At 45.2% G+C, this 24,966-nt stretch overlaps 1 protein-coding gene across 1 annotated transcript in view; it reads right to left on the bottom strand.

Annotated features, from left to right (window-relative positions):
• Positions 1-6,774: 6,774 nt before the first annotated feature.
• Positions 6,775-24,966, bottom strand: part of LOC138950800 (titin-like) — a 47,724-nt gene continuing 29,532 nt past the window's right edge. The window contains exons 5-6 of the mRNA XM_070322520.1: positions 10,154-24,391; positions 6,775-9,616 (exon numbers count right to left, since the gene is read on the bottom strand). Coding sequence (XP_070178621.1) covers positions 9,394-9,616; positions 10,154-24,391 — 14,461 coding nt within the window. The 3' untranslated portion in view covers positions 6,775-9,393. The remainder of the gene's footprint in view (positions 9,617-10,153; positions 24,392-24,966) is intronic.

Consider the following 24,966-nt stretch of genomic DNA (forward strand, 5'->3'; position numbering starts at 1 on the left):
ATCAGTGAGCCGTTTGTTTTAATCGAGACAATAACAACTGCAAAGAGCAATATCTTTCAGTTATTTCCCTTGTTAATTAATGATCTCACTTCCGTTTAGCGCATTTAGTATGCCACATGTTTTGGCATTTTTCACCCTTTTATCTTCCTGCCTTGTATTTTGAGTTGCTTATTGGATGTAAGGTTATCCTTGTCTTTCATTATAAAATGAAGATTGATTGTCTCACGAAGTACTAAGTGAATTAACTGAAGGAACAATTTGATTTCGAATTTGATGACTGACTCAGTCAGTCAGTGACTCGGTGACTCACAGTCACAGTCTCGATTTTTTTTTCCCTAGAAGAACACTGTTCTATTCATCCAAGTTCTTTTTTTCTGAATGAGGTGTGAGTCAACTAACTTTTCCAAAAATATGATGTTGATTGATTTTGTGGTTTGTTTTTTAGAATAGAAGTTGTAAAACTAAAACAGTAAAAGTGTGAAAATGCTCCGATTCGCTGGTCACATCACAGGCGGAAGGTATCGTCCACTGGACTACTACTATCACAGTCTTTCTGTGATAGTAGTAGTCCAGTGGACGATACATTCCGCCTGTGGTCACATGCACACAAAAATCGGGGAGGTTGCTAAATTGCAACACATGTCTTACCAGTTCGCTTCAAATATAATCCAATCAGTTTGAAACATTGTTCACAGGTAGACGAGACTCTGCTTTTCATATTGATAGTGATTGAATAATATATTTTATTCCCGAGCTGATCTACATTACACACGATGACAAAATTCAACCAACCCGATTTTTTTTTAAGTAAACAAATGTATGTAACCTGCGAATTGGATGGTAGTTTTTTACATTCTCATTTAACATTTATCAGCTTCCTGTCTCTTGGTAAACTTCTGGTTTCTAATCTACTGATTATACATTCCAATTTTGTTTTAATTGATGAACAAGTGTGGACTTTTTAAAGATTTTTTTCTGTCTTCATTTAAAAAAATGTCATCCATCAAATGTAAATTGCATCTTCATCAAGTGTTAACTATTTCTGTGATATTTTTTCAAGGTGGCGGTAATGAACAGCTTCAGTCAGGTCAAACATACTCTGAACTACAAACAAGACCTTGCGTATTGAGTCTAGGTAAGTAACCATTCATATCGCTCTGCCTCATAAATTAATAACCGTTCAACTTCAAGATTTCTCTCTCTCCCAACCTCAATTTTGTTTTTCTCTTTGGTGAGTCAGGTGGTGACTTTTGTTTACATGGCAGACTGTGTACCAACTTTCCCCCTACTTTGAAACAATTTTAGTCAGCGCCAAATCAAATCAAAAGTGCTACCCTGGTGATGTAAACTACTAAACAGCGCAAACTGTCAAACTTGTTTTAAGCAACGATTCTTGTCAGACTTTGTAGGCCAGTGCAGCTATTGGAGCTACCTCCTAATGCAACAACTTAAGCAGTTTGGCTATAGTTTGACTCTTTAGCTAACCAATCAGTAAGCGGCGATAAGAAAAGTCTGCGGAATATCTTTTTTATTCCACGGCCAAGTCCAGCAGCTTTTGTAGTCGCTGCTCAGTCTTACCTTAATTGTTTCTAAATTTTACTATACATTCCAATTTTGTTTTTGTTGTGAGTGTGACTTTGAGGCTTGTGGATGATGAATCATTGTGTTCCTAATTCATTTCAAGGATTTATTTTTCAGAAAGCCATGAGTATGACAGTGTGCTTGAACTTGAAGAAAGCTGAGATGGACAGTGACCTCAGCCCTCAACAGACAACATGGCCACAGATGCCGCCAACGCAGACTGTGGTTTCGCTACTGCGGCCAGGTGAAGATGTACAGGTATATTTTTAATTGTTCTATTCTGAAGGCCAGTGCAGCTATTAGAGCTACCTCCTAATGCGACAAAAGAAGTTTGGCTATAGTTTGACTATAGCTAACCAATCAGTAAGCGGCTATAAGAAAAGTCTGCGGAATATCTTTTTTATTCTATGGCCAAGTCCAGCAGTTTTTGGAGTCGCTGCTAAGTCTTACCTTAATTGTTTCTAACTTGCTGGAGCCGTTCACATGGCTGACTTTTTGCCAGTAACCCAGGAAATATTTTTAAACAAGTAAGTTGGGGAAAAGTTGTTTGCTCGTCTGCCATGTGAACAGCACTTAAATGTTTTCTGATGATCTAAAAGCGAAACTCTAGGCAGGGGTATAGTTTTGTGTCAGTGTGATTATTCATCAATTTATTGCAACTCCTTTCAGTGCAGTTATTGAGTGACTGTCAGCTTGCTCCTACCCTTTTCATCTTTTTTTCTCTGTGTGTTTGAGAAATATGTCCAGTAATTTGAGGAAATGTAATGAACCAGTCTCTGTGAACCTTAACTGTCAAATTCTCTCAAAGATTTTATTCATTTAAAAAAAAATCATCAAATTTTAAAGAATGCAGTGTCCCCCAGCCATACTCATAGTAATAGGCTCACTTTTCTCAGTTTTATTCTTCAGAGTTTTTATTTTGTAGTATGTTTTTCGCCGACTTAGCCTCAACAACCCAGGAGCAAATTTTAAACGACTAAAGAAGTTCTGTATCCTGTTTTACAAAAAGAGTAATTTACTGAACATTGTATTTAAAAAAGTAAACCAGCTGTTCACTTTCTTAGTATCAATTGAAGTTCTATAACTTCTTATAACAAATTTAAGTGTCTTTTGTAATTGCATACATTTTCATCAAGTGTTAACTATTTCTGTGATATCTTTTCAGGGTGGCAGTAATGAACAGCTACGGTCCGGTCAGGTCGAACAGATATTCTGCGAGATTTGAAGTACAAACAAGATCTGCTTATTGAGTCAGGTAAGTAACCACTCATTCATCACTGTACGTCATAAATCAGTAACTTTTCAACTTCATGATTTCTCTCTCTCCTAATCTCGCTAAAGCAAACCTATCGGTAAGCGTGATAAGAAAAGTCTGTGGAAAATCTTTGTTAATTCACGGCCAAGTCGAGCAATTTTGGAGTCACTGTTAGGTTTTGCCTTAATCGTTTCTAAATTGCTGGAGCCGTTCACATTACAGATTTTTTGCTGACTTGGCCTGAACAACCAAGGAGGAACTTTCAATTGACTAAAGTTGGGGAAAAGTTGTTTAATAATAAATAATAAAGGGTATAGTGTTGTGTCATTATGTGCAGAGAGATTCCCAGTAATCTGAGAAAAGATACTGGACCAGTCTCCATGAACCTTAACTTTCAAATTCTTCTCAAAGATTTAATTCTGAAATCATTAAAAAAAAAAAAAAAAAAAAATTCATCAACTGTTAAAACTTTTTTAATTTAGTGTCCCCCAGTCATACTCATGGCAATAAGCTCAGTTTCAGTCTTCAGAGGATATAGTTTTTTTTTTCTTTTTTTTCTTGGACCTATCAGTAAGCGCAATAAGAAAAGTTTGTGGAAAATCTTTGCTAATACACGGTACAGTCAGGCCGTTTTGGAGTCGCTGCTAGGTCTTGCCTTTATATTTTATAAATGCCGGAGCTGTTCACATGGCAGACTAAGCGCGATAAGAAAAGTCTGCGGAAAATCTCTGTTAAAGAATGTAGTGTCCCCCAGTCATACACTTTACTGTCAAATTGTGAACATTTTTCTCTGGCTACACTTTATTCTATCAGTTCTTTTTTTTCTCTGTTTTTTTCAGGTACCATGCCTCATGCTACCCCAGGTAGCAAAAGATCTGGAAATCATCTGCGGGACAGATGCCAGTTGCCACATATTGTACATATGTCAGAAATCGTATGGATACCACATGATTACAATTTGTCATTTCTCACATGATCTGACCATGACCAGCGGCATATCATAGCCAGCTAGATTCTTGCTGGCGCGGTCAGCTACTCTACTTTTTAAAAGCTGAATTATTTTAAAGCTTTTGTTTGTGAACAATTATGGTATTTAGTTTGCAAATTATTGTATATTAATTACAAAAATGACAATTAAAAAATCTGAATTTGGGACAAAGTATTGTATGCCATTTTTGTTGTTGAGTGCGTCTAAACCCTCCAAATAAGGTTTTGAGTGTGTGTAAAACATTTTTTTTAGAATAACGGGTTTTTTCGCAAATTGTTTGTGTCATTTTTTATTTTGCAAAAAATGTATGTGATACTTTTTGCAACCAGCTGAAGTTTGCTGTCTGAGTTTGACGATATTTTATAAGACGAGCGTCCCCAGCCACCATGATCCTGCATGCGGTTTTTTTCCTTTTTCATGCTGGAATGCGTGACACCTTCGCTATTCGCGCCTTACATTTCGCCAACTTTTACGCAGATTGCCGCAGTCAAAACGATTTCACCACGCTTATTTGAAAAGGTGATTGCAATCTTTGTTTTCCTAATTTAATACCGTGTATTTATGTTTGTTCTTTATAAAACACTTTTTTTTTATTTTTTTTTTTACCTGTATTTAATTTTGACATTTTGACATAAAAATTGGTGTAGTCGTCTTCGAATGCATTTTCCTGTAATTAAGTAGTACTCCAAGAAGTCTGGTCGTCGTCGTCGCGACAAAAATAGGCCTGGAAATCGACATCTTACGGTAGTATTTTGCACATACTGCAGTGTGCAGTTTGATATTACACGTCCGTTTTAAACAATATGTTATACATTTCTCTGCTATCTGTGGGTGTTCCAGCTACTTGCGAAATCTACTCTTGCGACTATGGGGCTGTGTACCAGGAAGACCCTGCAACAAGATTAAACGTCCAGTCTGTGGTACAAACAGGGTCTCCTACTCCAACGAATGTGAATTAAAAGGAGAGGCATGCAACCGGCAAAAGCACGTCAGGGTCTTACATACTGGCTCTTGTTGTAAGTGACTTTAGTGGTGTCAGGGAGGGGGGGTGTCTGTGTGTGAGTCTTGGGGGGGTGTGTCTGTGTGTGTGTGTGTACGTGTGTGCGTGTGTGTCTGGTATGGTGTTTGCGTGTGTGTGTAAGTGTGTGTGTTTGTTTTTGTGTGTGTGTTTGTGTGTATGTTTGTGTGTGCGTGTGTGTGTGTGCGTGTGTGTGTGTGCGTGCGTGCGTGTGTGTGTGTGTGTGTGTGCCCGTGCGTGCGTGCGTACGTTCGTACGTGTGCGTGCGTGTGTGCATGCGTGCGTGTGTGCATGCGTGCGTGTATGCGTGTGTGTGTGTGTGTTTCATTCACTAAATCACTTTACAGACTCTACAGTTCTAGTCTTTAAGGCCGACAGATTTACTGAATGTTTTAATCACGCTTCACGCGACTTGTTTATTCTTGCAGGAGAGGATGTTCGAATGTCAGATCGACACTTCGCGTTTGCGTGGCTCCAGTGACTACAGTCCATGAATAAACAGCTTGGTCTTTGCGTCCCAACAACGATTTTCTGTCAATATTGGCCTTTTAGTCCCGCTTGCATTGCGGCATTATTGTGTGCAATCACTGCACAGCACACCGGGATTTCTATTGTTCACGAATTATTGACTGTATGTTTGCGATCAGAACCAGTTCAGGTGCTTAATTTATCATGTGCCATTGGATTTCCTTTCTTTGAACTAGGTGACTCCCAAAGGCGGACTACAACTCATATCATTTATAGGAAGCTGTCTGAGACTAAAAAAGAGTTACATGAATGTACATACATGTCTGTGTGCGTTTAGTAAGTTGTTAATTTTTTTTAAATACTAATAACAATAATTCTAATTAAAATGTTATCTACATTTTTGACTATACTTGACATTTTACCCAAATCGACAGTCACTAGATTAAATGTGTAAAATTGGTAAAAAAAAAATTAATAAAAAATAAAAAAATAAGAAGGAAAACAAAGAACAAATGAGAGAAAATAACGTACGTTTCATTCATTTTCTTTCTCTCTGTAAAGTCGTGGGACGAATTCAGAGTAAGCAGATTGTCCACACCTGTGAAAAATATGCTCCAGGCGCTAGAGAACCAGATAAATATATTTCCTCAGAAACTGAAGCAAATCATCAATACATTATTATTGTATATGATTTAACCCGTCTCGACAGTTACGTTGATCGTGACTGTCTCTGGTCTGTTCTGGCACATTTCAAATGTGAACATTATGAATAAAACAAAAGCAACTCTACCAAGTGTATACCTGTGTGCCATTTTAATTTTTAATTCATCTTTACACATATCCGGAGCAGTGCAAACACACACACGTACACGCACGCATGCACGGACACACACACACGCACACACACAAACACACGCACAACCACCCACATTACACGCAGGTACACACACACATACACTCTACACGCACACACATACACACACACACACACACGCATAAACAAACGAACACACACACACACACACACACACACACACACACACACACACATACCCTCTACACGCACACACGTACACCCATACGCATAAGCACACGAACACACGCGCAAGCACGCACTCACACACACACTCACACACACGTACACACACATACACGCACACTTCATGCACGCATATACAAATACAACCGCGCACCCACGTACTGCAACCGCATTTGCAAACACACACACACACACGCTCTGTCTGTCTGTCTGTTTGTCTCAGTGTATCTCTCTTTCTCTCTCTCTCTCTCTCTCTCTCTCTCTCTCTCTCTCTCGTACCATTCTTGTTGTTTGCCTCAAAACACACACACACAGACACACACATACATACACACACACATACACACACAGACACACACACACATACACTCTACACGCACACACATACACACACACACACACACACACTCAAATACCAGAGCATGTTTTTAAATATTCATAAGACATTTTATTCTAGGCATAGCATCAGTACTGAATTGCTTATCACAACAACTAATCTGTCATCTGCAAGCAAAGTATTTCAAAGTACAAAAACCAATATCAACAGAAAACAAAAGCAGTTAGGAAAAACACTGGTATAGAACGACTAACAAAAACATAAAAAGGCAATAGGTGTATGTGTTTATAAGTGAACGGCTTAAAAAATGCAGTTGTCCAATAGTGCTTGCATTTCAAAACTTGCATAGCTGTGCATTAAAAAAAAAGGTTCACATGCAGTATATAAAAAAATCTGACCTGAATAAAATACAGTCCTCATTCGGGGTTGTATGTACATTTAAAGCATTTCCCGCGTGTTAGACTCGATCGCTATCCATGGACAAATAACAATGCTGACTTAGTTTGTTTTCATATCATGTTTACCAAAATACCGTATTGTCAAAAACTCACCGAGATACAACACAATACCTCGGCTTTCCAATTATTGCACACGATTTTCAAGTCTTTGACATCAGATTTCAAAGCAAATATTTTACAATTCCAGTAATTAAACAGTTATCATTCTGTTAAACAAAACTGTTAAAAAAGGCGTTATCGAATTTGGGAAGAAACAGTCATCATTGATATCACAGACCAGTTTTTAAAAACAAAGAATGCGTGGAACAAACACTCTTCTCAATGGTTCGCTTAACATAATTAGATACGTTATTAAGAGCAGGAATTTATTAACGTGGAAATAGGGCAAAGCAAGCATTATGCTTCTAATAAGTGTATCACTCGGTTCTATACAACAAAACGGCTTTTTACAAGAAAAACAAACAAGAACATTGCAACTATTGAAAAAAAGAGAATCGTCAGAACAAGCGCAAAGACAAAATTAATTAAATCTAACAAAAACAATGTACGAATCTAAAAAAAAAAGTCTCCTCCGAGTAATTTTTGTCGTGGTACCAAGGCAAGGAAAGAAGCATCAATGCCTCGACATTATTCCCTTCCTGGTTCGGAATGCTGCTGCAATTTCAGCAACATATTTGTCACAAAATATATATTCGGTTGCTTAAAATCCAACAACCACATTAAAACATAAGCATGACATAGAATTAGTGAAACTAAACTGCAATGAAAAGTAATACGTTTTTGGATTTGCAATGAAAAAAGTGTTAATTAAATGTTAAGAAAAAAATATATTTTGCATATGACAGAAAAAAAATGCTTGGTGATAAATCATAAATAGTAAGCAAATTCCTGCGGCGATTAAAGCTTGCTGTTTACATTTTCTTACAGTGAAACCTTATAATACACATGACAAAGAATTTGTTTGGTCCAGCTTCTAATAGAAAAAGTAATAAATATTTGTTTTGTGATTGCACTCAAAAAGCACATGATCATCACCTTAAAACAGGCCTTTCCCTGGCTGAACACAAACTAACCTCTCAGATATGACTTTTGTCGGGAATGGTGATATCTATATGAAATTACAGATTTCACAGTAAGTTTAGACGATTGCTTAAGAGAGCATTTCCAAGTGCGTCTGAAATTCACGATCACAAGCAACAACTCTGCTTTAGTCAATTGCGTTGCGATTAAAGTTCAGACGCGTGTTTTATTTCACAACCCTCGTATGTTTTGTTAAGACACTCATTGTAGTAGGGACACTCATTGTAGTAGGGACACTCATCTCATTATACGTGTAGCGTCACTCTTATCACAGAAATGTTTATTATGCAACATGTCATGGCACTTATTTTCACACTTTCCCAACCAATGTGGGGCAAAGCATTTCAAGTATTTTGAACGAGTAAGTCTTCCATGTTGCGTGTGTATTCTTTGGTTTTAGTTGATGATTAACGATCAGTGTTTTTATTTTAAACGTTCCTTCAACCGATATGGCAGTGTGGGACCGTAATTATTAGTGATCCGATAAGTAGTCCTGTTTCGGTTCAAATCAAATGTCTCAAACTTGAAAGGCATGTATAAGTCCGGTTCTACTTTGGGGTTTGTATTCTTTAGTTTGAATTGGCCATCAGGGACCCAGTAAGTAATGCGTCCTGTTAGCGTTCAAATCCACTGGTTCAAACTTGATACATTTTCGTTAGTTCTGTACGGTCACGAATAATTGTTTCAAAGTTACGTTGTGACTCTCTTTTGAAATGTCATTAAATCAGTCACGGTAAATGGGCGTTCGGTTGCAATGTATTGGTCAAAATTTGGGATAACGACAGTTTAAATCGTCATCTGACCAAGTCGTGATTAGTCTGTGAGCGCCGTTGTTGCTTTGCAAATCATGTCCTATAACGAACACAAAATTCACCAACGCACTCAAAGGCAAAAGTCGAATTCGGGATTCTTGAAAATACTGGAATTGTGTGGGCTTTGTAGCTCACGTCTTTTGTCAGAGTTTACAATTTACAATGTCAATTCTAACGCATTACAGTCCAGGATCATATAGTTTTATCCTTGGCACTGTTCACGACATCTCAGCTATCCAGAAAGGCAGACGCGTGTTTTATTTCATGCTCCTCGTATGATTTTATAACGGCACTCATTTGTGGCATGGACAGTCATTGTAGCGAAAGTCTTAATCACAGATAATTGAATTCAGTCTCTCAGAATTTCTGGGGCTGGTTAACGACGACGATGTTGTTTCGCTTCTTCTTCTTCTTCCTGCCACCGCTCAATGACGTCATACTTGGCATGACGTTAGAATGAGCGCCCCGTCGCTTCAGAATGGATTCCAGGTCTTCATCTTCCTCATCACCGGCCGCTTCCCCTTCTGACGTCACAAAGAACGGGAGATGAGGGTCCTCCTGGCGTCGTCTGCTAGATGATCTGAAATGAATACACACGCGGTGAAAATAACTCAGCACAAAGGAGTCAATTAACTCAGCACAAAGGAGTCAATCTATTAATCTACCAATCAATCAATCAATCAATCATTCAATCAGTCATTCAGTCAGTCAGTGAACAATCAATCCGTCAATAAGTTAAACCAAAACCAAAAAAAACAACCAATTACAAGCCAAAAATGAAACGAAACAAAAAGACAGACAACTTCTTCTTCTTGTTCTTGTTCTTCTTGTGCGTTCGATATTCACATAACTGAAACCTAACTAAAATACTGAAGTAACTTATCCCACAGTTCTACGTGTTCTCATTTCGGTTTCCATAGATACAAAAAACCAAAAAACAACCGAGGCGAGTTTGCGTCCCAATTGATTTAAGTATTGTTGTTATTTTTTAAGACTCTTATTCAATCTCTCCAAAGTTAATTAAAGGGTTAGAGATGGAGAAAGAGAGAGACAGACAGACAGAGAGAAAACAGGTTAACAGAGATATTGTACAATTTATTGCGTCATCATCTCCTACCTGGATCGGCTGCTGACGTCAGTGTTGTCGTTGTCGTTGTTTCGGCGTCTCGATCTCCGTCGACGTCTCGACGACGACCGACTCTTGGAGCGAGGCGCGGAAGGAGAGGGTGGGGCTAACAAGGAGGAAGTCACCGCTGGTTCTTCCTTCCTTCTGCTTCTCTCCCTTGACTTAGGAATAGCGCCCCCTTCAGCAACGAGTGACGCGGAAGCCGCTAGATCCTCCTCTTCCGCTGCAGTGAGCTGAATGGACGGAATGGGCGGGGGTGGGGGTGAGCTGAAGGCTTGGGGACGTGGCTCCGAGTCTGTCACGTCGCTGCTGACCTGAGCGTCGCTACTGCCAATGCTCTTCTTCTTCCTCTTCTTCCTTCGCTTCTTCTCCGTTCCTCGCTCTTCAAGGTCGGACTGCGTTGGGCAGGTGTCAGAGGCGGGGGCAGCGAGGAGAGAGGACATCGTTGCCAGGGGCGGGGCGGCGGTTGCCAAGGGGGGCGGGGCCACGACTTCCGCAGGCAGGGCGCTGAAGAGCGAAGTGGGCAATGAAGAGGAGTCTTGTTCTTCTTCTGACGGGTAGGGTTGTTCTCCGATGACGACTGTGGCCATGTCGGTAGGGTAGGATGCAGCGAGAGGAGCGGAAACCACAGAGATGACTGGAATTGTCTCTCTGCCTTCTTTTTCTGCTCTACCTTCGGTCATCACCCCTTGGGGCTCAGCCTCAGTCTTCTTCTTTTTCTTCTTCTTCTTTCTCCTTTTCTTCTGTCCGTCATCGCCCTCAGTTTCTTCGTCAGCTATGTCGGCCACTTCGTCTGCTGTCTCGGCGGCTTCGACTGACGTCACGGTGGATTGCGACACCTGGTGGCTGCAGCTTTCATCTGCACCAGCGCCTTCTTGGACTTCCGGTTCTTCCTCTTGGGTTTTCTCTGTTGTCTTTGCCTTCTTTTTCTTCTTCTTCCTTTTGCTCTGGTTTGATTTTGGCTCTGCATCTCCAGACATTTCTGAAGTCTTTGCTTCAGGGCTATCGGTAATTTCCGGAGCTACTCGCCCAGGAGCTTGCTGAACTGTGGTATTAGACGAAGCTGTGATGGCAAGTTCTGTGTCGACAATCTCCAGCCAAGGTTTTGATTCTATTTCGGGTTCTTCGTCATCTTCGGGAAAGGTAACCGACTCTGTTTCTTCTTCGGTCTTGTCTTTCTTCGTTTTCTTCTTTTTCTTCTTTCTTCGTTTCTTTGCAGATTCTTCAGATGCGTCCGCTTCGCTGGTCATGCTCTCTGCGACTTGTGTCTGTGCACCAGGCTGAACAGAGGGAGCGGTTTCCGTTGTTTCAGTTTCATTTTCCTGCTGCAGACCCGCGTACAATTCGCTGAAGGCGTCACTGATTGGAGAACGCGCAACTGTTGAAGTGGGTTGACTTAATTCTAACTGCTGTTCCTTATGGTCCTGGTCTTGACGTTGAGATTCTGAAGATGCTGGAAGGGCCCAGTCTGTTAGCAGCCTAGATTCTCGCTGTGGAGATATTTCAACTGTTTCTGGGAAACACCAGTCTGGAAACGACTGCTGCTGCTGTTGTTGCGAGGATGATGTTGCGGTGTCAGAGAAACCGAAGTCTGGTAGCGTCCGCGATTGTTGTTGGGAAGAAGCTGTTCCATTGTCGAGGAAAGTGTAGTCCGGTAGCATTTGAGGTTGTTGTTGTGGTACTGAAGCTGCAACAGGCTCCGAATAGCTCCAGTCTTCAAGCACGTGCTGCTCTTGCTGTTGCGATGAAGCTGCAGACATCTCAGGGAAACTCCAGTCTGGGGACAGCTGTGCGTCTTGTGATTGGTCTTCACTTTCGGCGGTATCTGCTTTTATCAGGCCTTCGTCACGGACAACCGCTTCTTTTGCTTGTTGAGACGACTGCAGATCTGAAAGTGCATCTTCTTCAGCTTCCTCTTCTCGTTCATCGTCATCAGCGGTAAAAGAAGTTCCACCAGCGACCTCTGATTTCTCTTCATCATCATCAACCTCGACGTGTTCCATTCTTTCTAGTCTTCCCATCGTCAATTTTGGTGTGGAGACTGCGCTTGTTGACTCGCACTCGGATGTGACGTCAGAATTGACGTCAGTGGTGGAGTCCTGCTGCGTCAAGGCAGCGAAGGCGTTGTCAAGAGGCAGAGAGAATGTTGAACTGGACGGTTCCGAGGCATCTTGATCTTTTGATTCATGCTCCTCGTCAGCCTGAGATTCTGTGGCTTCATCGTCGTCTTGGATCTCGTCTGGTATTTCATCGCACCACAGTTTTATGGCAGCTGTTTCTTCCGGAGGATTACTGTCTCCTGACTGTTGGTCAAGGTCTCTCTCTCCACTGGTTTGGTCTTCAAAGTTTTCAGCCTGCTCTTGTGCTTGTTCAAACTGAGTGGGGCCCTCGTGAGGAATATCAGGATTCTCTTCCTGTTCCTGCCCTGGTTGTCCAAGGTCTTGAATTTCGGCGATTGTCGCCTCTTGTTGATGTTTAGACTGCGAGAGATCCTCGATTTCTAATTCAGGTGCATCGTCTTGTACAGTGTTTGACTGGACCGTGTCAGTGCAGATGGTTATTCCCTCTTCGATTTGCTGTTGTGACTCCACAGTTGGTCCATTCTTATTGGCCTGCACAGCTTCGGCCCAGGCATCCCCCTCTACTTCAAAGACGTCAGACTCATCATCGTCGAATATCTCATCGTCAGCATCGCCCTCTGCCACACTCTGGCCTTTGTCGAAGGACATTCTCCATGCATCTGGGGAGTCTTGGGCCCCTGACAGCGAAGCTGACATCTGGCGGGAATACAGAGATGGAAAACGTTTCTTCTTCAGCGAACCCTCAGTATTTGCAGAAGTCTCCAGCTGTTTGTCAGCCTCCTGGATTTCGCTCGTCAGTTCTGCTTCCTGGCTCTGTTCTTGAATGATTGTGTCTTCCAGAGCCGGTGTTTCTTTGCTTTCTTGGGATGCTGGGAGCAGGTTTTCCACTTCAAAGGCTTTAGTCCCTGGTGCATTAGACAGAAGCAAACTTTGGTCTCTTGTTTCTTCTGTGTCTTGGAATTCATCTTCTTCATGGGTTTCTGTTGTCTCTGGCACCATGACTTGGTCTTTTTCCTCTGGGGAAGTTAAACATTCTGCCGTTTCTGAAGTTTCCCTTGTCTCAGGCTGCAAGTTGTGGTCAGTTTCCGCCTGGAAGTCTTGGGGTTTTGTAGCTTCTGAAGTTTCTAAGGGCTCAGCTGACAAGCTGTGGTCAGTCTCCGCCTGGACGTCTTGGGGTTTTGTAGCTTCTGAAGTTTCAAAGGGCTCAGCTGACAAGTTGTGGTCAGTTTCCGCCTGGAAGTCTTGGGGTTTTGTAGCTTCTGAAGTTTCTAAGGGCTCAGCTGACAAGCTGTGGTCAGTCTCCGCCTGGAAGTCTTGGGGTTTTGTAGCTTCTGAAGTTTCTAAGGGCTCAGCTGACAAGCTGTGGTCAGTCTCCGCCTGGACGTCTTGGGGTTTTGTAGCTTCTGAAGTTTCAAAGGGCTCAGCTGACAAGTTGTGGTCAGTTTCCGCCTGGAAGTCTTGGGGTTTTGTAGCTTCTGAAGTTTCTAAGGGCTCAGCTGACAAGCTGTGGTCAGTCTCCGCCTGGAAGTCTTGGGGTTTTGTAGCTTCTGAAGTTTCTAAGGGCTCAGCTGACAAGCTGTGGTCAGTCTCCGCCTGGAAGTCTTGGGGTTTTGTAGCTTCTGAAGTTTCTAAGGGCTCAGCTGACAGGCTGTGGTCAGTCTCTGCTTGCAAAGTTTGGAGTTCTCCTGTTTCTGAAGTTTCTAAGGGCTCAGGTGACAAGCTGTGGTCAGTTTCCGCCTGGACGTCTTGGGGTTTTGTAACTTCTGAAGTTTCTAAGGGCTCAGCTGACAAGCTGTGGTCAGTCTCCGCCTGGACGTCTTGGGGTTTTGTAGCTTCTGAAGTTTCTAAGGGCTCAGCTGACAAGCTGTGGTCAGTCTCTGCTTGCAAAGTTTGGGGTTCTCTTGTTTCTGAAGTTTCCAGCTGCTGTTCCAAGCAGCTTGAGTCTGTTTCTTCTTGAGAAGCAACTGCTGTTTCAGATGTCTGCTCAGGCAGAACACTCTCACCTGCCTCCTCTGGTGTGTATACTGGTGCCGGTGCTTCTTGCATTTCTGTGACTGGAGTCTCTGGTGAAAAGTCACTGACAGACTCATTGACTGCTGAATCCACCGGGATGTCCTCGATAATGCTGGAATCATCTAGAGTTTCTGTGGCTGTGTTTGACTGCATAGACACATCTGCATCATCAACTTCCCATCCGCCAGACTCGAGCAGTAGTTCCTCAAAATGATCGACATTCACGTCATTGTCAGTGTCGGAAGAGTCTATCACTTCATACTCTGCAGCGTCTGCCGGGTCGGATACAGAGTCACTGTAGACCTCGTCTTGGGGTTTGGTAGTGGTTCTCTGCGCTGCGTCTGGAGGTGGCGTAGCTTCCGTCATCAGCTGTCGACCTGTTGACTGCAGGAGGGATTCTTCTGTAAGGTGTGCTGGCTCAGAGTCAACCGCTGTGTCTGCTCCTTGGCTGTCCTGAGAAGCTAGCTTACCTTCCGTAGCTGTATCTTCGCTAACACTGTCCTCGCTAGCATGAAGTGGTGTTGTAGTTGTCTGTTCTCTTGGACCATCCTCGGCATCGAATGATGGCTGTTCATCTGAAAGTGGCTCTTTCTTGGAAGCTGTAGGTTCTTCAGTTTCAGAAAATTCCTGAACATCTGGAGAAATCTCAGTCTCAATGACTACCGGTTCCTCAGAGGGTTCTTCAGTGTCAACAGAGGGCTCAAGCTCAGAATTCATTGCTTCTTGGAGGTCATCGTTTGTATCGACTGGTTGGACTTCTGGGGCAGGCTCTTCTGTCGTAGCTTGTCTAAAGTCAACAGTGTCCTGAGGTAGGTCAGCTGAGACTAATTCTTGGTCTTCTCCTACATCAGATGACACTGCCTCCACCACTGTGGTGCCTTGAGACTGGAACTTGTTGGCAACAGGATGAGGCTCAACTGATGTGATTGCTGAGTCATTGTGGTCATCCTTGTTTTCAGAAGTTGTCTCAGGGTCTGAAGCTGTGGGTACCTTTTCATGTTCAGTATAAGGGAATTCGTCAGCTTCTTGAAACTCTGAAGCATCCTTGTGTTCAGAAGGCTTCTCAGAGTCTGTAGTTTCGGGTTCTTTGTATTCCTCAGCTTCTTGAGACTCTGAAACATTTGTGTGTTCTGAAGGCATCTCAGAATCTGAAGTTGCTGCGGGTTCTTTGTATTCCTCAGCTGCTTGAGACTCTGAAACATTTGTGTGTTCTGAAGGCATCTCAGAATCTGAAGTTGATGCGGGTTCTTTGTATTCCTCAGCTTCTTGAGACTCTGAAACATCCGTGTGTTCAGAAGGTTTCTCAGAGTCTGAAGTTGCGGGTCCTTTGTCAAGTTCAGTATCAAGAGATGCCACAGCTTGCTGAGGCTCTGATGCAGAGTCGACTACCTTGTTTTGATGACCCAAAGCAGGTTCAGGCCTAGACTCTGTAACAACTTCACGCCCCTCTGATGCTGCACGTGCTTGAGAAATAAGCGCCGAAGTCACCTCTGCTGAGGTACACTCGAACCAGTCAATCACGAGGTCTGAAGCAGCGTGAAGAGGGTGTAGACGGGAAGACCAATCTGACGGCTCATCAGCGGCCTGTTGTTGTTGAGAGGCCTGTGAGGCGAGGGCAGCTGAATCGGCAGTGGCTGGTTGGGTGTCTTCCTTGGAGACTTCAACATGAGGGGGTTGAGATGACGAGTCTTGGGCAGATGCAGCTAGCTGGTCATCTAGCTGCTTGTCTTCATCAGTTTTTGTCGTAACATCTATGTCAGAACCATCGAGGACTGCAGGTTCTTTTTCTGTATCTATCGCAGTTGAAGCATCTCTTTGCTCGCTTTCTTCAGGATCCTCAAGGGTCTTGCCCTCTTCCGCTATTTCTTCTGCGCTGCCTTCACTCTCCCCTCCCTCCTCTTCTTCGTCTAGGATGGCCGCTTCCAGAGCTTCAAACTCCAAGTCTTCTTCGTCAACGACGAAGGCAGGAGATGGCGACAACTTTACATCGCTGTCATCATCTTGCAGAGAGGCAAGGAGAAGACCCTGCAGGGCTTTCGTCATTTCTGAGCTAACAGGTGATTGGGCTACTGGGTCTTCCCCATAATCTATATTTCCATTGTCGTCGAGGAAATCAAAGGGGGATGGAGAGTGGGAGTCTGGACTAACAGCTTCTGCGCGAGCTCCTGCTGAAAACCGGGATAATTCTTGCGCGGCGTTCTGTTCATTTGGCAAGGGTCTGATGTTTTCCTGGTCCCAGGCATCAGGGGGTGTTTTGTCTGCTGAAACAGGGTGAGCAACACCCTGCTCGGCACCCCAGCCACCGTCACTCTCATCTCCTTCTCTCTCTTCCATCTCCTCCTCTTGTTCCTCAAATTCACCTTGACGATCAGCAAGCTCCGCCTCCTGGTACGCTTCGTAGGCCATGCGTGACGCCACGCTCTCCATCAGGTGCTCCAGGTAGGAGTCATCAGACATGGGTGTCGGTGAAGTGACGATCACCTCAGGGGTCGTCTTGCCAAAGTCAAGGCTGAAACAGGGGTCAGGGCTGAGCAAGGGGTCGACGTCTGTGGAAGGCTGAAAGTCTGAGTAAGGATAGTCGTCGTCTTGTGAAGCTGATACTGTTGGCTGAGCGCTGGTTGTGACTGCTGAAGTCTCACCTGTGATGGCTGAAATGTCAGGTTCTAATTTGGACTCTTCTCGATCCACAAACCGAAGAACTTCATCAGCAGAAGCCTGATCGTGGGAGTCTTCGTCAGGAGTCGTGCACTTGGCCCAGTCCTCCGCTTCTCCTGTTTTAGTTTCAGCTGACTCTGTGATGTCATGTGTGACGTCTGCATTACTGTCAGTACTGTCGTGAATGTCTTCATCCCCCCATTCGAGAGGTGCAAAGGCACTCATATCTGGAGACGACGTCTGTTGAGGAAACTCTCTTGGGCTAGCAGAGAAGCTGTCATAGGCCGAGAAATAGAGACTGGATTCAGGATCTGTTCCTAGGGAACATGTTTCCTGTGACGCAAGAAGCCCCGATGTTTCTTGCAATGCAGAAGTGTAGAGCTCCGAGTTGGAATCTGGCTGCAGTTCACTGATTGACTCGTCGATAGCTTCAGATTGCGCACCAGCAAGGGTGTTGGCAATCTCTTCTTGCTCGGCTACCTGGGACATTGAAGCAGGAACAGAGTCTCTTTTTTCTGTGGTCAGCTCGCCTGATGCGTCTTGGAACATGTCGTCACCACCCTCTGCAGCAGTTTTCTCTTCTTCATCGACGTCATTATCATACACATCTGACGTGTGTGCTGCAGGGATGACGTCAGTTTCATCCGTCACTGACTTCTCTTCGGTGTCACTTTCTTCAACGTCTGATGTGACGTCTGTGGGATGCGCGTCAGCATGGCTGTGTTCGCTATGATCGTCGTCATCGTCCATGTCTTCTAGAGCAACCTCCACTTCAGCCATGAGGACGATCTCTTGAGTAAGGGCTGTAGCAAGCTCTTCTGTCAGCATGCTGTTAAATTCTGGCGTGCCGTACTCTTCTTCTTCCTCTTCAGCAGTCTCTTCAACCTCTGGTTCTTCAGCTGGTTTCTCTTCTGAATCTCCTTCCTCAGCTGAAGCTGCTTGTCTTTCTTCTGATTTCATTGCTATTTCAGCTTCTTCTGTAGATTCTAGAAGAGATCCTTGTGCTTGTTCGAGCTCAATTTTTTGTGCAGGTTCTGTTTCTGGTGTGAATTCTTGCGCTCCTTCTATAGGCAAGTTTTGTGCAAGGTCTGAAATAGATTCTTGTGCTATCTCTGACTGTTGTTCTTGTGCTTCAACTGATACTAGGTCGTCGGTTTCTTGAGCATCTGTTTGTGCCAGATCTTGTGCTTGGTCTGAAATACATTCTTGTGCAAATCGTGGCATTTCTTCTTGCGAAGGCTCCAACAGTGAGCTCTCCTCTGCGGATTGGTCACATTCGTGTGTTACCTCTTGCATTGGTTTTTCCGTGACAGGGGTCGATTCTGCCAGCAGTATTTGTTCTGGTACTGACGCCTGTTCTGATTCTGGAAGGGATTCGACGTCTGGCTGGGTCCATGCTTCGTCTTCTGTTTCTACACTGTGAGTATCAGCGGGAGGAGACCAGATGTCTTGTGCAAGTTCCAGTCCCTCCGTTTCAAGGACTTCGTTCACAACATTTTCGGCAATCTCTGCTGCATGGTCTTGGTACATCATGGCCTCTGGAAGAAAAGCTGCAGCTTCTCTGGCATAACCCCCCTCTGTTGTTGTCGAAGCAGAAGGCTGTTCACCTTCAGTGGTGTGGTCTTCATCTGAATCTTCGTCAGCCTCTTCTTCTTGCTCTGGTTCCTTTTCTTCTATCTTCTCTTTTACTTCTTCTATCTTCTCTTGTTCTTCTTCTTCTTGTTCTTCTTCGTCTTCTTCATCTTCTTCAGAGTAATACCTCTCCTCTTCTCTGTACTCAGGTTTCTCTGTTGTTATCTCCTCAGATTCACCTTTCTCTTCTGCTTGCACCTCTTCTTCTTCTTCTCCTTCTTCTTCTTCAGAGTCACACCTCTCCTCTTCCTTATACTCAACGTCCTCAGTTGTTATCTCCTCAGATTCTCCTTTCTCTTCTACCTGTGCCTCTTCTTCAGCAGGCGACTTCTCACCAAAGACTGCTTGGTCAGGCTGTGTATCTTCCTTGTGCTCTGTGAACCCATGGTCCTCCCTCTCAGATTCACCTTCAGTGATGAAATCTTCGTCATCAAAGTCTGTGACGTCACCTTGCTGTTCAGCAACAATGATACTCTCAGTGGGGATGACGTTTTCAGCAAATATTACACTCTCCTCCTCCTCTTCTTCTTCTTCTTCTTCTTTTTCTTCATGCTGTTCTTCTTCGTAGTCATCACCATGAGCTGACCTTTCTTCCTCATCTTGTTCTTCAACATCTTCGTCTTCTTCGCACTCTTCTTCGTAGTCATTGCCTTCAGTTGCTTCTAGTTCTTTTTCTTCAACCTCAGTTTTGACAAGGCTTACATCGCCCGCGACTGATGGTTTTACTTCTGAGTCGGGAGCTTCTTCGGTGTCCGATTTCTCCGATACATCAGATTCAGAAACTGTTTCTTCGCTTTCATCATCCGATGTAACTTCATCCTCTGATTCGTAATCATCAAAATCGTCTTCATACTCTTCGTCAGCCTCATCTTCACCGTCACCACTTTTCTCTGAAACGTTGACGGGGGCAGCTGTTGCTTGTGAAGCTGGTTCCTCGTGGTGTTTGATCTCATGTTCACCAACGTCTTCTGCGTCACCTTCATACTCATCTTCACTTTTACATTCATCTTCTTCGTCAGTTTCTACTTCTTCTTCTTCGTCGTCTTCTTCATCCTTGTCTGACTCTTCTACTGTTGCTTCTGTCGTGTCCTCTGGCAGGTTCTCTGTTTGGGTTACTTCTTCTGATAGAACAAGTTCTGTTTCTACCCCGTCTGGAATTTCTGCTTCCAGATCTGTGGCTACCTGTTCCACAACTTCTGTCTCTGATGTAGGTTCCTGTTGAAGTTCCTTTGACTCATCCTCAGTCAGTTGAATTGCCTGGAATGTTTGGAATTCTTCAACTCTGTCTGTGAACACTGAGACTTCTGGTTCTTCGAAGGTAGGCTCTGTGTCACCAGATTCTGCAACTGCTGGCTCTGTTAGGACTGGCTCTTCAAGGTTTGGCTGTGTGAGGACTGGTTCTTCAAGACGTGGCTGTGTGAAGACTGGCTCTTCAAGGCTTGGTTCTGTGAAGACTGTTTCTTCAAGGCTTGGCTCTGTGATGACTGGTTCTTCAAGGTTTGGCTCTGTGATGACTGGTTCTTCAAGGCTTGGTTCTGTGAAGACTGGCTCTTCAAGGCTTCGTTCTGTGAAGACTGGCTCTTCAAGGCTTGGCTCTGTGAGAACTGGTTCTTCAAGGCTTGGCTGTGTGAAGACTGGCTCTTCAAGGCTTGGCTCTGTCAGGACTGGCTCGTCAAGGCTTGGTTCTGTGACGACTGGCTCTTCAATGCTTGGCTCTGTCAAGACTGGCTTTTCAAGGCTTGGCTGTGTGAAGACTGGCTCTTCGAGGCTTGGTTCTGTGAATACTGGCTCTTCAAGGCTTGGTTCTGTGAGGACAGGCTCTTCAATGCTTGGCTCTGTGAAGACTGGCTCTTCAAGGCTTGGCTCTGTGAAGACTGGCTCTTCAAGGCTTGGTTCTGTGAGGACTGGCTCCTGAAGGCTTGGCTGTGTGATGACTGGTTCTTCAAGGCTTGGCTCTGTGAAGACTGGCTCTTCAATGCTTGGCTCTGTCAAGACTGGCTCGTCAAGGCTTGGCTCTGTAAGAATTGGCTCTTCAAGGCTTGGCTCTGTGAAGACTGGCTCTTCAAGGCTTGGGTTTGTGAGGATTGGCTCTTCAAGGCTTGGTACTGTGAAGACGGGCTCTTCAAGGCTTGGTTCTGTGACGACTGACTTTTCAAGGCTTGGCTCTGTAGGAATTGGCTCTTCAAGGCTTGGTTCTGTGAAGACGGGCTCTTCCAGGCTTGGTTCTGTGACGACTGACTCTTCAAGGCTTGGCTCTGTAAGAATTGGCTCTTCAAGGCTCGGCTCTGTTAAGACTGGCTCGTCAAGGGTTGATTCTATGAGGACTGGCTCTACAAGGCTTGGCTCTGTGATTACTGGCTCTTCAATGCTTGGCTCTGTGAGGACTGGCTCTTCAAGGCTTGGCTCTGTGATGATTGGTTCTGCAAAGCTTGGCTGTGTGATGACTGGCTCTTCAAGGCTTGGCTGTGTGATAACTGGCTCTTCAAGGCTTGGCTCTATCAAGACTGGCTCTTCAAGGCTTGGCTGTGTGAGGACTGGCTCTTCAAGGATTGGTTCTTTGAGAACTGGCTCTTTAAGGCTTGGTTCTGTGAGGACTGGCTCTTCAAGGCTTGGCTGTGTGAAGACTGGCTCTTCAAGGCTTGGCTCTGTGAAGTCTGGCTCTTCAAGGCTTGGTTCTGTGAGGACTGGCTCTTCAAGGCTTGCCTCTGTGATGACTGGCTTTTCAAGGCTTGGCTCTGTGACGACTGACTCTTCAAGGCTTGGCTCCGTGAGGACCAGCTCGTCAAGGCTTGGCAGTGTGAAGACTGGCTCTTCAAGGCTTGGCTCTGTGAAGATTGGCTCTTCAATGCTTGTTTCTGTCAAGTCTGGCTTGTCAAGGCTTGGCTCTGTGAAGACTGGCTCTTCGAGGCTTGGCTCTGTTAAGACTAGTTCTTCAACCGCTGGTACTGTGAATTCTGGCTCTGCAATGACAGGCACCTCAGTTGTGTCTGCATGGACTTTTGTCGCCAAGGAAAGATCTAGCATTTGTCTTGCTTCGTCTTGATCATAGACAACGTTCTGCTTTGTTTCAAACTGCTCTGTTCGATCAGTGAACACCTGAAGATTTGCATCTTCACTGTTTGGCTCTGACTCTGAAGTGGCGGGTGCAGTTGAGACTTGCTCTTCAAGCTCTGCCAGAGTGATGACTGTCTGTTCCTGGCTTGACTCGTGCAGGAACAAAGCTTGTGAAGGTACCGAGATTTCCGTTTCTTCTCGCGTTCGTCCGGCAAGAATTTGCTCATCATCCTTGATGAGTTGCTGTGCGGACGTTGGCTCTGTGTACCCTTGGTCATCGGTCGTTGATTCTACTGGTTCAGGGCTTGAAGTCACAATGGTTGAAGTTTGCGCGTCGATGGGTGCTTCTTCAAATACTCCATCCTCGGCTTCAGGCTCTGGCAGTCCAGACAGCTCAAGGACAGGCAGACTGGGAAAGAACTCGAGGCTGGTGGACACCCTCGTCGTTCTCGTTTCCTCAATGCCAAAAGCATCCTCAACCTCCTTCTCCACAGGACTCTGACACTCCACCATCGTTACGTCCTCATGGTCCTCCTCACTCGTTGTGACGTCAGACGCTTTCCTCTCTGACGTCATTGCATCGTCACTTTTGGGAGGCTGGAAATCGTCGGGCAGATACGCGTCGTAGCTGCTGGCAGCAGAGTCGGGTCTGGGGTAGCGGGACACGTAGCGACGGTCCTTGTAGAGTCGGTCTTTCAGCTCTGCTAACTCCTGCCCATCCACACACGCCATCTTCTCCACGTCGCTTTCGCTGTCGATTGGGTAGTAGCTGTCGTGGTGGGCGAGTAGCGCCTCCACCCCTCTCCTGCTGCCCGAGTCAGACTCGGTGTCCAGATTTCTGAGGCTGAAGTCCGACAGGGAGCGGCTGAGAGTGAAGCTCTGCTCGTCGCTAGACGGGGAGTCCAACACGTAGGCACTCGTAGGAAAAATATTTGCCTGCGGGATGAGTTCTATGTGGGAAGTTTGTCTCTGGACAGTGCCAGGGGGGCCTCGCTGCGTGTGTTCTGCATGAGATGCCTCTGTGGCGTTTTCGTCCTGGGTTTCTTGTGTCAGTTCTGTGGAAGAAACTTCATCAATCTGAATCTCCCCGGGAGATACTGCCGAAGGCATCATGAACAGCTCAGAGATATGTGCCTCGTCTCTGTCCTCTGTCGGCAAAGTAGCGCGAGCTTCCCTTTCAACATCATTCCCCTGGCCCTCCTCTTTCCAGTCTTCCTTGTCACCCTCGTTAAAGCTCGACGTCATGTCGAAAGACATTTCCGACACTATCCGAGAACGTTCGTAGCTCGGCAAGCTCACGTCCACTAACGAGGCGTAGTTTTCTGCAGATGAGTCTTGATCTTCTGTGACTTCGCCGCTGTCTTCGGCCTCTCCTTCGGGTAGGGACATAGACCGAGGGAAAACATACCGGTAGCGAGGAGGCTGATCGCCCTTCCCGACGAAGTACAGCGTCTCCAGTTTGTACAAAAGTGACGAGTGGGGATCCTCGGAAGATGATCTGTACAGTGAGGTCACATGACGTGCTTCTGTTGCTCTCTCAGGGAGGTTCGTGTCGTCATAGCCGGTGACGCGTTCACTGACTGACGTCACTGCTGACGTCCGAGGCGTTTGCATCATGGGAGATACAGATCTGTCTTCTTGAGTAGGCTTCAACTCTCCTTGGTCGCGACTTGCCCAATGTTCCTCCTCTGATGATGCGAAACTCTGCGGCGTGGATGCCGTGAAAAGTTCAGAGAGGGATCTGACGTCATTAGAAATGTAAGAGTTGAAGTTCTCGTCCGTCACTCGTCTAGGAAGACCAGGGTCGACTCTACTCTGATCGCCAAAAACGTATGGCGAAAAAGCGGCTGGAATCCTCTCGCCCTCAGCGAGGTACGAAGACTGGTCTTCGGCAGATTCCGAAGGCGTTTTCTGCAGTGAAAGAAAACACAGCTCCTGCAGCTGAGCAATTCCTGTAGAACTTGCTCCTTCTCCACTTGGTGTGATTTGGCCTTCTGCTGTTCCTTCGTCTCCTTGGTTCATTGTTTTCTCGGTAACAAAATCCAGTACTTCTTGCATTTCTTCTGGTTTGTCGGCTCCTTCAGGTTCGTCGGCTACGCTGACGTCTTCTTCTTTCAGCACGAAGTCTTCCTGCCCAATTGTTGCTTCAGGTTTCTGTTCACCTGTATCGAAGCCTAGGCATTCTGCTGTATCTTCATCTTCAAGATCCTCCCCAAATGTTGCTTCAGGTGTCTGTGTGCCTGTTTCGAAGCCTCGGCTTTCTGTTGTGTCTTCTTCATTTAATGTCTCGGTTGAGGCTTCTTCGGTTTCGGCTGTTTCATGTCGTGCCGTGGAACCTTCTTCAGAGACGTCCTCTCCTGCGTGGAACATGAAACGCAAGGTTTCCGGATCTGCAGATTTCGAGTCCTTGCTCTCTCTGGACAATTCTTCTTCCATCCCGTTGAGGTCAATCTCCGGGACAATCTCCAGGAAAGAAGGCAGGGAGCGAACCGCAAGAAGTCGTCCAGGCGGGCTGGAGAATCCCGCGTCGGCGAAACTTTCCCCTCTTCCGGTCACGTGTCCCGTGACGTCATCCGATGACGCGTGTTCTGCAGGGGCGGAGACGAGGCTCATGATCTCCTTGAGGATGTCGTAGATTTCTGCCTCAAGCTCCGCCGTCGTCTGTTCTTCTCCCCCTGTGACGTCAGTGTGGGCGGGGCCTGGCAGGGCTGAAGTCTGTGATTGACCTGCATGATCGTCTTCTTCTTCTTCCGTGGAGTCAGGGAGAGTGAGAGGTGTTGACTGGCTTAGGTTTCTGCGGAAGAAAGTATAGGTAAATGTAAGCTATTCGTAGCCTTTTTTGTGAGATTTATTTTCAAGTCTGCTACAGTGTTATGTGTGCCCATTTAAGACCCCCGCCCCTAACACACGCATGCATCCTCACACACACTTGCGTGCATATACTTATAACCATAAACACACACATGCTCACGCACGCACATGAACTCAGACATAAAATATATATCTCTCTCACACACACACACACACACACACACACACACTAACACAAATGCAGCAAAGAAAAGCTTCAAACTTAAACGTATGTGCGTGTGCGTGTGTGTGTGTGTGTGTGTGTGCGTACGTGCATATGCTTGCGTGTGTGTGCGTGCGTGCACAAGCGTTTGTGTCAGTGTGTAATTGTTTGTGTACGTGTGTGAGTGTGTGTGTGTGTGTGTATGAGCGCGTGTGTGTGTCACTGTGTTTGTGTGTGTGCTTGTGCGTGTGTGTGTGTGTGTGTGTGTGCGCACGCGCGCGTGTGTGTGTGTGTGTCTTTCTCTCTGTCTGTCTGTCACTTTCTCTGTGACAAGGGTGGACTTGCCAGCATGCAAG

Source organism: Littorina saxatilis, linkage group LG16 (assembly GCF_037325665.1).
Source record: "Littorina saxatilis isolate snail1 linkage group LG16, US_GU_Lsax_2.0, whole genome shotgun sequence".
NCBI classification, from domain to species: Eukaryota; Metazoa; Mollusca; class Gastropoda; order Littorinimorpha; family Littorinidae; genus Littorina; species Littorina saxatilis.